At 46.1% G+C, this 13,261-nt stretch overlaps 1 protein-coding gene across 3 annotated transcripts in view; it reads left to right on the top strand.

Annotated features, from left to right (window-relative positions):
• ccdc13 (coiled-coil domain containing 13) overlaps positions 1-13,261 on the top strand; it is a 90,768-nt gene that overhangs the window by 23,653 nt on the left and 53,854 nt on the right. For all 3 annotated transcript variants that reach the window (XM_072508111.1, XM_072508110.1, XM_072508109.1), the window contains exons 2-6: positions 3,248-3,396; positions 5,533-5,675; positions 7,273-7,365; positions 8,181-8,297; positions 9,499-9,603. In XM_072508111.1, the coding sequence (XP_072364212.1) occupies positions 3,248-3,396; positions 5,533-5,675; positions 7,273-7,365; positions 8,181-8,297; positions 9,499-9,603 (607 nt within the window). The remainder of the gene's footprint in view (positions 1-3,247; positions 3,397-5,532; positions 5,676-7,272; positions 7,366-8,180; positions 8,298-9,498; positions 9,604-13,261) is intronic.

Here is a 13,261-nt window from a genome sequence, read left to right as displayed (position 1 = left end):
GGCCGCACTCACGTGTGAGGAACTTGGCTATAAGTTTCTGCTCGGCAATTCTGCGTTGTCGCGGGTCCTGAAGGCCGCCTTGGAGAACGCTTACCCGGAGATCAGAGGCTGAATGCCCTTGACTGCTGAAGTGTTCCCTGACTGGAAGGGAACATTCCTGCCTGGTGATTGTTGCGCGATGTCCGTTCATTCGTTGTCGCAGCGTCTGCATGGTCTCGCCAATGTACCACGCTTCGGGACATCCTTTCCTGCAGCGTATGAGGTAGACAACGTTGGCCGAGTCGCACGAGTATGTACCGCGTACCTGGTGGGTGGTGTTCTCACGTGTAATAGTGGTATCCATGTCGATGATCTGGCACGTCTTGCAGAGATTGCCATGACAGGGTTGTGTGGTGTCATGGTCACTGTTCTGAAGACTGGGTAGTTTGCTGCAAACAATGGTTCGTTTGAGGTTGCGCGGTTGTTTGAAGGCAAGTAGTGGGGGTGTGGGGATGACCTTGGCAAGATGTTCATTGTCATCAATGACGTGTTGAAGGCTGTGAAGAAGATGACGTAGTTTCTCCGCTCCGGGGAAGTACTGGACGACGAAGGGTATTCTGTCGGTTGTGTCCCATGTTTGTCTTCTGAGGAGGTCGGTCCGGTTTTTCGCTGTGGCGCGTTGGAACTGTCGATCGATGAGTCGAGTGCCATATCCCGTTCGTACGAGGGCATCTTTCAACGTCTGTAGATGTCTGTTACACTCCTCCTCGTCTGAGCAGATCCTGTGTATACGGAGCGCTTGTCCATAGGGGATGGCTTCTTTAATGTGTTTAGGGTGGAAGCTGGAGAAGTGGAGCATCATGAGGTTATCCGTGGGTTTGCGGTAAAGCGACGTGCTGAGGTGACCGTCCTTGATGGAGACGAGTGTGTCCAAGAATGCAACTGATTTTGGAGCGTAGTCCATGGTGAGTCTGATGGTTGGATGGAACTTATTAATGTCATCGTGTAGTCGTTTCAGTGATTCTTCGCCGTGGGTCCAAAGGAAAAAAATGTCATCGATGTATCTGGTGTATAACGTCGGTTGAAGGTCCTGTGCGGTGAGTAGGTCCTGTTCAAACTTGTGCATGAAGATGTTGGCGTATTGGGGTGCGAATTTGGTCCCCATGGCTGTTCCGTGCGTCTGGATGAAGAACTTGTTGTCGAAGGTGAAGACGTTGTGATCCAGAATGAAGCGGATGAGTTGCAGAATTGCGTCTGGAGATTGGCAGTTGTCGGTGTTGAGTACTGAGGCTGTTGCAGCAATGCCGTCGTCATGGGGGATGCTGGTGTAGAGTGCCGAGACGTCCATTGTGACGAGGAATGTTCCTGGTTCAACTGGTCCATGGGTGCTGAGTTTCTGTAGGAAGTCCGTCGTGTCGCGACAGAAGCTGGGTGTACCTTGTACGATGGGTTTCAAGATGCCCTCGATGTAGCCAGAGAGGTTCTCACACAGGGTCCCATTGCCTGAAACGATAGGGCGGCCTGGTGTGTTGGCCTTATGTATTTTTGGGAGGCAGTAGAGATCTCCAATGCGGGGAGTACGTGGGATGAGAGCACGTAGGGTGCTCTGAAGATCTGGATCCAAGGTCTTGATCAGTCTGTTAAGTTGGCGGATGTGTTCCTTGGTCGGATCTGCGGGTAACTGTCTGTAGTGTTCTTGGTTGTTCAGTTGTCGGTATACGTCTTTGCAGTAGTCCGTTCTGTTCAGTACGACAGTGGCCCCCCCTTTGTCTGCTGGTTTGATGACGATGCTGCGGTTGGTCTTGAGAGCGCGGATGGCATTGCGTTGTGCTTGGGTGACGTTCGGGGCTGTCTTGTGAATGCGACTGATGAATCTGGCATTGACACGACTCCTGACGGCTTGAGCATACATGTCGAGTCTAAGGCAGCGGCCTTCCAGAGGGGTCCAATTCGACTCTTTCCTCTTCGGTTGCCGCACCGCAGATCTCTCGGTCTGCTGTTCCGGTTCATTGGTAGTCTGCTTGGGTTCGCTGTTGGCCTCTTGGGGTCTGTGGAAGAATTCCCGGAGCCTCATTCGCCTGATGAATTCCTCCGTGTCTGCCGCGAGACTGATGGGGTCCATTTTGGTGGTGGTGCAGAAATTGAGCCCTCTGCTGAGGACTTCGATTTCGTCTGGTTGAAGGGTGTAGTCTGACAAGTTGACAATAGATTTCCCTGTATTGTTTTCTACTGTGACGCCGGGGGTGGCTTGGTTGCTGCTGGTGGTGATGCCAAGTTTCTCAAGCTTTCTGTTCTTTGTATGCATATAGGTGGCATAGTATTGTTGTCTCATCTGTTTGGCAGTGTTCCGCAGCTGGTCTGCTGTGATCTCCGGGTAAGCATTCTCCAAGGCGGCCTTCAGGACCCGCGACAACGCAGAATCGCCGAGCAGAAACTTATAGCCAAGTTCCGCACACATGAGTGCGGCCTCAACCGGGACCTGGGATTCATGTCGCATTACATTCATCCCCCACCATCTGGCCTGCAAAATCCTACCAACTGTCCTGGCTTGAGACAATTCACACCTCTTTAACCTGGGGTTACCCCATCTCTGGATCTGTAAAGATTTAATCACCTGCTAATGCTCGCATTCCAAGCATTGTTTGGCATCTTTGAATCTGTCTATATATGTGTTTCTGGAACCCACCTCTTCATTCACCTGAGGAAGGAGCAGCGCTCCGAAAGCTAGTGACATCGAAACAAACCTGTTGGACTTTAACCTGGTGTTGTAAGACTTCGTACTTAGCTCAGCATAACCACCACCGGAAGTCCCCCTCATAGCCGCCACCGGAAGTCCCACAACACAATTTTAAGTTGTTTAATGCCAAAGGTAGGTTAGATGTGAGTTCTGGAACAGGCCGCCAATTCATACAGTGGCTCCCGGATTCCTTCAGGCACGAGCTGGACCTGTTTCTGGCAGGAGTGAAGATCACCTTGCACAAAGGTAGGGATTGCAACGATCTGTCGGGGCCAGAGTGAGCTGCTGGACTAGTTACAATTCCTTAAGGCGGGTCCGAGAGGAATTTCTCAGATGTTTGTTCCCAAACCAACCTGGGTTTTTAATCTAGTTTTTTGCTTGTCCCTGTCGATCACATGGCTTTGGCTGAGGTGTTGTGATGCACAACACCTCAGGGAGGGACAGGCTAGATGGGGCAAAGAGTCTTCTCCTGCCCGTCATTGTTTGTGTGTTTGTAAATAAGCCTTGTGTTTGAAACCTTGAACTTTCCAGCCTTCTGGAGAATGAGAACGAGCTGCTACAGGAGCAGATCCAGGAGCTCAGGGATGAGAATGGACGGCTTTACAAACTCCTCAATGAAAGGAATTTCGAAATCAAGCGCCTGAGGAAGAAAAGGGAAGAAGATCAACTTGCCCTCGCAGGTAAACTGACACGGGAGGGGTGAGGGACGCGTGTGGTGATGTATTGGTACATGTGAGGCTGTTTGAATGACCTCCAAAGGGAATGAAACTCCCAACATGGTGTGTAAGTTGAGATGCTTTTATATAGTAGTTATCAGTAAAGATAGATTTCTAGAATTAGACAGATGGCATGCATTTCAACCTTGTTATGCAAAAACTAGACCGAAAGTAACAGATGCCTGAGAGCAATTGCAAGACAGCAATCTCATGTTCAGCAATCCATACATTTACAAGATAGAAAAAAAGAACTACACTCAAAAATAGGCATTAACTATAAATGCAACTTTAATCATATTCCAGAAGCTAAGATGAGAATACATTTCATTTCTTTTATCTTTATTATTGCTTGGTAAGAATATTTATTCCTGAATTGTAAGGGCAGGTTAGGCTACTTTTTCTCCATTCTGTATTTTTTAATGATTTAAGGTTATGGGTTTGAAGAATAGTGCAGCACGCATGGAAACCATTCAGCACATTGAGTCTGTGCTGACTATTTGGATGGGTAATCCAGCTATTCCTACTCCCCCTCTCATTCCACATTATCCCTCCAATATTGTTTTTCCTTCAAGCATTTATCCAAATTATTGTTGAAAACTACGATTGAATGTGTATCCAACGCTCTATTCCTCTTTCCCCATCTCAATTTGAATCTGGCGCCAAGTGAAGGACAACTCCAAACATCTCGAACAGCAGTAACGTCAACAAGATTAAGCAATCGCTCACATCAAATCATTATCACAGACAGCAAATCAGGAAGCAAAACGCACTGATTATCCTTCACATTTTAGTAAAGCGATATATCTGGCAATAAGGTAGAAGCTAAAATATAAACAAAAAGTTTTTTTTTTAAATACTATTTTAAAAATTTATGGACGTATTTTGATCATAATGGAGAAATATGACGTTCTGTAAATTACCAGAGAGATTTTTCAGCAAGTGTGCTATTGAAAATTCCGGTACTCCTCACCGAACAAGTTTTAATTTTTAAAGGTTTATATGCAAAGATGAATAGCGTTAAAGAACACACTCTGGTCAGTTCAGTGATTTCTACTTGATTGCAAACTGTGTGACCTGCTGCGATCTGCTTGCCACTTGTTCCTGTCTCTTTTCAAAGTTAGGGATGTTCTTCCGACAATTAAAGGCAACAATGATTGTGTACTAGCCTAGTGGAGCTTGTGTAATTTATGAGAGTGATATGTTTGGTAAATATTTATCCCTCAGCCAGCAGCTAAAAGCAGATGATGTGGTCGTTCCCATGTTGCTGCCTGTAGGATGTTTCTGTGCACAAATCTGCTGCTGTATTTCCTACAACGCTAATTTGAAAAGTGCGTCAGTGATCCTACGCTCTGGAATTCCCTCCCATGCCCCTGTAGCTCTCAACTTCCCTTTCCAATTTAAAGGTGCTCCTTAAAACCTCCCTCTTTGGCGCAGTGGTTAGCACTGCTGCCTCACGGCACCGAGGTCCCAGCTTCGATCCCGGCTCTGGGTCACTGTCCATGTGGAGTTTGCACATTCTCCCCGTATTTGCTTGGGTTTTGCCCCCACAACCCAAAGATGTGCAGGGTAGGTGGATTGGCCACGCTAAATTAATTGGAAAAATGAATTGGGTACTCTTTGATCATGCTTTTGATCATCCATCCTGATGTATCCTCTTGTGGCTCTGTGTTTTTGTTGATATTGCTCTCGTTGAGCATCTTGGGATGTTTTACAATGTCAAATGTGCTAAGTAAATGTAAATTGTTGTAAAACATTTCAGGATATCCTAAAGTTGTGAAAGGCACCAATCTTTTGTTATTTTTACTGTGGGGTTGTATATTGAAAGCATACGAACAGGAGTAGGCTTTTCAACCCCTCTGAGCATGTTCTGCCATTCACCTAGGTCATTGGCACTCTATATCTTGACTTCATCCATCCCTTTTAGTTGCATACCCCACTTGCTTAAGAAAAATGTACCGAGGATCTCTTGAAAGCCAAAGTGAAGGGAACAAAGTATACACCGGGGGGGGTTAGTTAACGTGGCCTTCTACCTCCTGTTAATGAAATAGAAACACTCTCTGCCGGCAGTTCTACTGGCTAAAGTGTGTGAATGTGTTGCAGGAACAGCTGGCATAGCAGGCGATGTGGCTGCAACCAAAATTGTGGAGCTGTCAAAGAGAAACCGTGAGCTGAATGTGGAGAATGAGAGCCTGAAATCCAAAGTCAAGCAACTGGGTAACACGTTACAGGAGCTGAAAAAGGAGGTGTGGTTTCAGCCCAGTCGTAGACTCTCAGAGGCACGATGAGGAGTTGGCAACGGTCATATTCAATCTTTCACCCTCATATCTACGTAGGGGTGATCTTATAGAGGTCTATAAAATAATGAGGAGCATAGATAAGGTCAACATCTTCTCCCAAAGGCAGAGGAGTCTAGAGGTTTAAGGTGCGAGGGGAGAGATACAAAAGAGACCAGAGGGGAAATTTCTTGTTGCAGAGGGTGGTGAGCATCTGGAACAAGCTGCCAGAGGCAGTGGTAGAGGTGGGTACGATTTTGCCTTTTAAAAAGTAGTTAGACAGTTACATGGGCAGGGTGGGTATAGAGGGATATGGGCCAAATGCAGGCAAGTGGGACTAGCTCAGTGATAGAAACTGGGCGGCATGGACAAGCTGGGCTGAAGGGCCTGTTTCCATGCTGCAAACATCTGTGACTCCACAGGGAGAAAGTGAACCTCTGACCTGACTGAGGTGGCAGATTGGCTGAGAAGTTTTTAGCCATCGTAAATACCTTTTATGTTTTACCTACATAAACAGTCATTCTACCTCGAGAAGCAATTCTTTATATGTGAATTGACTCTGGCCTGACTAGCAACAGAAAGCATTGTAAGATTAATGTGCTATCAATTTCTGAGCCAGGCAGGTCCATGATACTCCAGGATAGTGTTGTTGATTAACCTGCTATCCCTAATACTAATTGAATGTAGAGGATTGACCTGTCACTGTGGGTTAGCAATCTCCTGACTCACCACTGCACAAGCAAAAGCCCTATAGGTAGATGTAGATTTCTCAGTTGCTTGAATTTAAAAAATAATGCTGAGTTTCTACTCCTATCGGGCACCCAATTGACCAAAAAAGAACATTTCTTGCACCCTCAGTAGACCCAGTCATAAACTATGTTCAAAGTGCACCAGAAGTATTTCAACCTAAGTCGAATCATTGAATCTCCTGTGGCATTTGGATTTTATTAGTGCAACGCTTCAAAAAGGGAGTGAGTTCTGTGATATCTTAGGGTCTAAGGCTGTTCGGGGCTGGTTTAGCACAGTGGGCTAAATAGCTGGCTTGTAATGCAGAACGAGGCCAGCAGCTCGGGTTCAATTCCCGTACCGGCCTCCTCGAACAGGCGCCGGGAATGTGGCGGCTAGGGGCTTTTCACAGTAACTTCATTTGAAGCCTACTCGTGACAGTAAGCGATTATTATTATGTGGAATTTATACATTTATATAGTGGAGGTGCATTACAGTACCAAATTTATACTTGCAGTGGCTTTAACCTGAACAGTTGCTTAAAAGGTGCAATTTGAAAGTTGGGATTCTGCTGGCCCGGCCTTTGCCAAAGGGCAGTGGTGGAGCCATTACACGGTTGCCTGTAGAAGCAGACTCACTGCCCATAGCCAGTATAAACACTGTGCACTCCTGATGCTGAAAATCATGCTGCTTTTGACAGTGCTGTCAGCTAAATCTGTTACATAAGTGAAAAAATGAGAGCATAATGGTCTACTGTTTCTGTCATCATTTTGATATTTTGATTAATAGTTGTACCGTTTTGATGCTCTCAATAATGTAATGTTTGCTTTTTTAACCCCAGGCTACCCCATCGGGCAGCCAACCAGTCAGCGCCAAAGAGGCATCTGGACAAACCAACAAAGAGTTATCTCCTGGGATGCAAAACAGCTCATTGGTCAGTGGAAAATAATGAAAGAGTGTCCCCCCCCCCCCCCCCCCCCCACACCACCACCATCAGCTCTCTTTCTCTCTCTTTGTCACTCTTATCTTTCTCTCTCTCTTTGTCTTTCTATCGCTGTCTGTCACTATCTCTCCTCTGTCTTCAGTTATTTCTCTCGCGTTGCGCTTTCTATTTCCTTTGCTGTGCCCCCCTGCTGTCGTTGTCTGTCTCTTCCCCTTTCCTGTCTGCCTCATTCTTTCTTGTCAGTTATCTCTTTCTCTTCTGTTTCATTTCCCTCTGTATCGCCAGCTGCCTTTTGCTCTTTTTCCCCAAGTTATTCCCCTTCCCTCCTCACTTAGTTATCCTGCCCGCGGCGACGTTCCCCGTCACTGTCACTTACGCCAAGTTATTTTTTTCTGTGTCCGTATTCCCTTTGTCCGTCCTCAAATCTCAAACTGTATGTCTTTCCCTCTCCACTGCCAGTTGTCTTTCTCTCTGTCAATTTCCACAGTGATACTCTCGCTCTGTTGCTCTACCTTCAGTGGAGATTTGGCGGAGGCCTCATTTACATTACGCCTTGTGGTCGAGCTGGGAAAACCTCCGGGAAATTCACCCTCCTCTGTCCTATGTTCTCATTTCTCTCACCTTTTTTTGCTCTTCCCGCATAAATTTTCCCAACTGCTTGTCTTAATTTGAACAGCCTTTGGCGTTCACAGAACAATTATTTTTTGAAACTGCTGTTGCCCACAGTTTGTGTCCTGGGACCGTGTAAAACGTCACACAGATTTTAATTAGATTTTTCTTTGAATTCTGGTCATTGTTTTCAACAGTCTGACAGCCTTGATGCAAAAATCCTTCAGGAAAAGCTTTCAGCTGCCAACCTAAAACTGGCCGAGTCTCGAAACCAAATACTGAGTGTCAAGCAAGAGTTGAAAATGGCACACAAGGTACACTATCTAAATAATAGTAAAACTAGTAAAATTCAATTTAAACCAGTTACAATAGAAGCTCACTGGTTGCGCACACTCCATAGGAATTAGCAAACTTGTTTTATGCTAATCTGCCATGTGAGAAACACACAGGATCAGGTGAATTCCAGTTTTACATTCTGCCCAACATTGCTCTCTGTTGTCTTCAACTGAGAGTAAAATGAGGCGGTGTGTAGAACCAGCTTTGCACTTGATCCGATGAGATTTCTGAAGGGAACGGGGGAGCAGTTAGGTTAAAGTTTCTCCCGTTTATAATTTCAGTTGGACTGATTTTACATCTCCAATGTTACTGTTTCCAGTCATAGAATCCCTATAGTGCAGAAGGAGGCCATTCGGCCCATCGTGTCTGCACCGACCCTCCGAAAAAGCACTCCACCTAGGCCCCCGCCCATCCCGCTCTATCCTGCTCTATCCCCATAACCTAATCCCTGTACATCCCTGGACACTAAGGGGAAATTTATCATGGCCAATTCACCCAAGCTGCACATCTTTGGACTGTGGGAGGAAACTGGAGCACCCGGAGGAAACCTGCGCAGACACTGGGAGAAAGTGCAAACTCCACGTAGTCAGTCACCCGAGGTCGGAATTGAACCCGGGTCCCTGACGCTGTGAGGCAGCAGTGCTAACCACTGTGCCACCGTGTAACCCAGTCGATGACCTTTCATCAGAACGAGAAACATTTAGAGATATACAGGTCTCAAGCAAGTGTGCAGAGGGAAAGGATGGGAGGACATGAAAGAATAGAAGGGAAGGTCTGTGATAGGGTAAAAGGCACAATAGATTAAATGGCAAAAGAGGGATAATTGTGCAAGGCAAAGAGGATGATGATGTGAAAAATAGAGAAACAAAATATGGGTCTAGAGGAGTTGTAAATGGGGATATCAGAATTATAACCAACAGCTGCTGACTGAAAAAATAGGGCCAGATATTATGATATGTGTTAAGTCTCGAAGTCTGTATAAAGTCTAATTGAAAGGTGAGGTGCTGTCCACTAGCTTCAGTGAAACTGTGTAGGAGGCAGAGGACAGCGAAGTGGGATTGGGACGGAGAATTAAAATGGCAGGCGACCGGAAACCTGGGTTCATACTGGCAAACTGTACGTAGGGGTTCTGTAGAGTGGTCACCCAGCAAGCTGTAAAGATTTTTCTGTCTTTTCCAGGTATTGGTTAATGAAGTGGGAGAAGATGTGAACGTGCAACATTTGCTGAATAACAAGGGGACATGGCGTGGCCGATCCCAGCAGATCCTCATCTTGCAGAAGAAGGTAAGGAATCCCGTATGGCAATTGTGGCTCGTTTAAATATGCTGATCTGAATCACACCAAGTGAGGGCGAGATCCAGATCGCGATGTCTCGCGAGATTTCGCTTAATCTCGCGAGATGTTTCATGTATTGCAAATCTCGCGAGAGGCCTCTCACGAGATTCAACAGCCTCGTCCTGACACCATGCCGTGCCCTTAATTCCAGATTTTATTGGTTTTAATTTCGCTACTTGCCATGGTGGGATTTGCACCCAGGCCCCCAGAGCATTACCCCTGGTCTCAGAATTACTCGTCCAGTGACAATAAGGATAGGCAACAATCGGTAATAATTGTTGGAGCCTTCAGTAAGGATAGGCAACAACACCCCCTCCACGATCATTCTCAACACCGGTGCCCCACAAGGCTGTGTCCTCAGCCCCCTACTATACTCCTTATACACCTATGACTGTGTGGCCAAATTCCCCTCCAACTTGATTTTCAAATTTGCTGATGACACCACAGTAGTGGGTCGGATTTCAAATAATGACGAGACAGAGTACAGGAATGAGATATGTGAACTGGTGCGACGACCGTAATCTCTCCCTCAATGTCAACAAAATGAAGGAGATTGTCATTGACTTCAGGAAGCGTAGTGGAGAACATGCCCCTGTCTACATCAATGGGAACGAAGGAGAAAGGGTCGAGAGCTTCAAGTTTTCAGGTGTCCAGATCACCAACAACCTGTCCTGGTCCCCCCATGCCGACACTATAGTTAAGAAAGCCCACCAACGACTCTACTTTCTCAGAAGACTTAGGAAATTTGGCATGTCACCTACGACTCACCAACTTCTACAGATGCACCATAGAAAGCATTCTTTCTGGTTGTATCACAGCTTGGTATGGATCCTGCTCTGCCCAAGACCGCAGAAAACTACAAAAGGTTGTGAATATAGCCCAGTCCATCACGCAAACCAGCCTCCCATCCATCGATTCTGTCTCCAATTCCCGCTGCCTCGGAAAGGCAGCCAGCATAATTAAGGACCCTACGTACCCCGGACATTCTCTCTTCCACCTTCTTCCGTCAGGAAAAATATACTAAAGTTTGAGGTCACGTACCAACCGGCTCAAGAACAGCTTCTTCCCTGCTGCCATCAGACTTTTGAATGGACCTACCTCGTATTAAGTTTATCTTTTCTCTACACCTCGCTATAACTGTAACATTATATTCTGCAGTCTCTCCTTCCTTCCCTCCCTATGTACGGTATGCATTGTCTGTACAGCAAGAAACAATACTTTTTACTGTATACTAATACATGTGACAATAATAAATCAAATCAAATAAAAATACCACTGCCTCCCCAACTATGTGGACTACCAAACCCAATATTATGAACTAGTCAAATACTTTGTAGATTGGACAACAGAATAAATACCATACATGTTAGTTAAAAAATCTGTAAGCAAGTAAAGGTTCCTGCACTGCAGGAACTCACAAAGGCTCCTGAGGCAGCACCTTCTAAAGCCGTGACCACTACCATCTAGGAGGACAAGGGTAGCAGACACCTAGGAACACCACCACCTGGGCATTCCCATCCAAGCCACAATTTGGAAATATATCGGCATTCCTTCATTGTCACGGGCCAGAAGCCTAAACGGCACTGTGGGTGTACCTCCACCACATGGACTGCAGCGGTTCAAGAAGGCAGCTCACCGCCACCTTCTCGAGAGTAATAAGGGATGGACACTGAGTGCTGGCCTAGCCAGAGAAGCCCACTTCCCATGGATGAACCAGAAAAGGGTGAATCCACTATTTCAGACAAGGCTGCAATTTTTAATTCTTTCAGAACAGTTTCTCTTTCTAGGTGCAGATTTTCTCACAGTATACCTTGATCACCTCCACAGCCTCAGTGCTGACAGCCTCTAGTCCTCTCGCTGTGCTCAGTCAGTATACCTTGATCACCTCCACAGCCTTCACTGGGGGTGTGAAATTCTTGTTTTCTCACCCAGTGTCTTCATGTGTCAGACAAGCCGAATTAACAACCTCTAGTACCTAGCTTTGATGGATCATTGTCAATAGGGGCTGGTTTAGCACAGGGCTAAAGAGCTGGCTTTTAAAGCAGACCGAGGCAGGCCAGCAGCACGGTTCAATTCCCGTACCAGCCTCCCGAACAGGCACCGGAATGTGGCGACTAGGGGCTTTTCACAGTAACTTCATTTGAAGCCTACTTGTGACAATAAGCAATTTTCATTTCATTTTTCATTTTCAATCTCCTGCATGCTTGGATTCTCTGGGCTAGATTTCCTGACAATACTGATGCTAAACCATTCATTTTAAATCGGTTACTGCAGGTACTATGGTCCGATGTTCTGGGCCACCATTCTTCTGACCTGTGGGCACAGCTCTTTCTTCACTCCTGAATGGAATATGAGAAAAAGCTTGCCATCTGACAGTGAACCTTCCTCTCGTTCCTGGCCTCCAATCTCTGTCATTTTAATTATTTTCTTTAAAACTGTACAGCCCTCTGTTTCTTGCAATCTTCGCCTTATCAAAGCAGGAGCGTTGTGCTATTTATCTACGTTTCTACACCTGTGATTCAGTGGTAGTAATCTTCCTTCTGATATAAAACGTAATGGGACCTAAACGTATATTCGAAGCTGGTACTCCCAATGCAGAACTGAGGGAGATCGGCACTGTTGGAGGTGCTGTTTTTCAGATGAAGCATTGATACCCATCTGCCTTCTCAGGTGGATGTAAAAGAACCCATGGCACTACTTTAAAAAAGGGTGAAGTTCTTCCCTGGTGTCCTTGCTAATATTTATTCTTTAATATTATCACATTGCAGTTTGCTGTGCACAAATTGATTGCCACAACTCCTACATTACAACGGTGATCACGCTTTGAAAGTGCAGTTATTCCCTGGTTTAAATTACGTTTGAATAAAAGTATTTTGGTTTTAGCACAGTTGGTAGTTTGGGGTCTTCCCTGACTGGTGCTGTCGTCGTTTCTGTTTAGCATGGTTGCTGAGCATGTTCAGTCTTCTTTACAAACAAAATGCTGCTCCATCACTTTGGGCGGCACGGTGGCCCAGTGATTAGCACTGCTGCCTCACAATACCAAAGGACCCGGGTTCAATTCCGGCCTTGATTAACAGTCTGTGTGGATATGCGCGCTGTATCGCTACCGACCCTATATCGCTTCTTGCTATTTATTTAATTTCTTACTAACAATGCACCCTCGGCCCCTCTGCCTGTCCTTTCGATAGGACACATCCTTGGATATTTAGATCCCAGCCCTGATCCCCTTGTGATGTCCACAACATCATACCGGCCAATTTCAATGTGTGCTACAAGCTCAGTTACCTTGTTTCGTATATTGCACGCACTTCTGTACAACATCCTCAGTCCTGTGTTGACTGCCTCCCTTCTCAGAGTTGTCCCATTATCTGCTGTGCCTGAAGTTAGATTCCTGCCTCTTTCCATACTCTCTGTTCTATTACTTTTTCTGGAAATTTTACTAATCTCTCCTGAGCCCTCGACCCCTTTAACTAAGGGGCTGGTTTAGCACAGGGCCAAGGAGACCAGACCAAGGCAGGCCAGCAGCACGGTTCAATTCCCGTACCCGCCTCCCCGAACCGGCGTCGGAATGTGGCGACTAGGGGCTTTTCACAGTAACTTCATTTGA

The sequence above is a fragment of the Scyliorhinus torazame genome, chromosome 6 (assembly GCF_047496885.1).
Source record: "Scyliorhinus torazame isolate Kashiwa2021f chromosome 6, sScyTor2.1, whole genome shotgun sequence".
In the NCBI taxonomy this organism is placed as follows: domain Eukaryota; kingdom Metazoa; phylum Chordata; class Chondrichthyes; order Carcharhiniformes; family Scyliorhinidae; genus Scyliorhinus; species Scyliorhinus torazame.
Note: the sequence above shows the minus strand (reverse complement) of the source record. Positions and strands in the feature narration are given on the sequence as shown.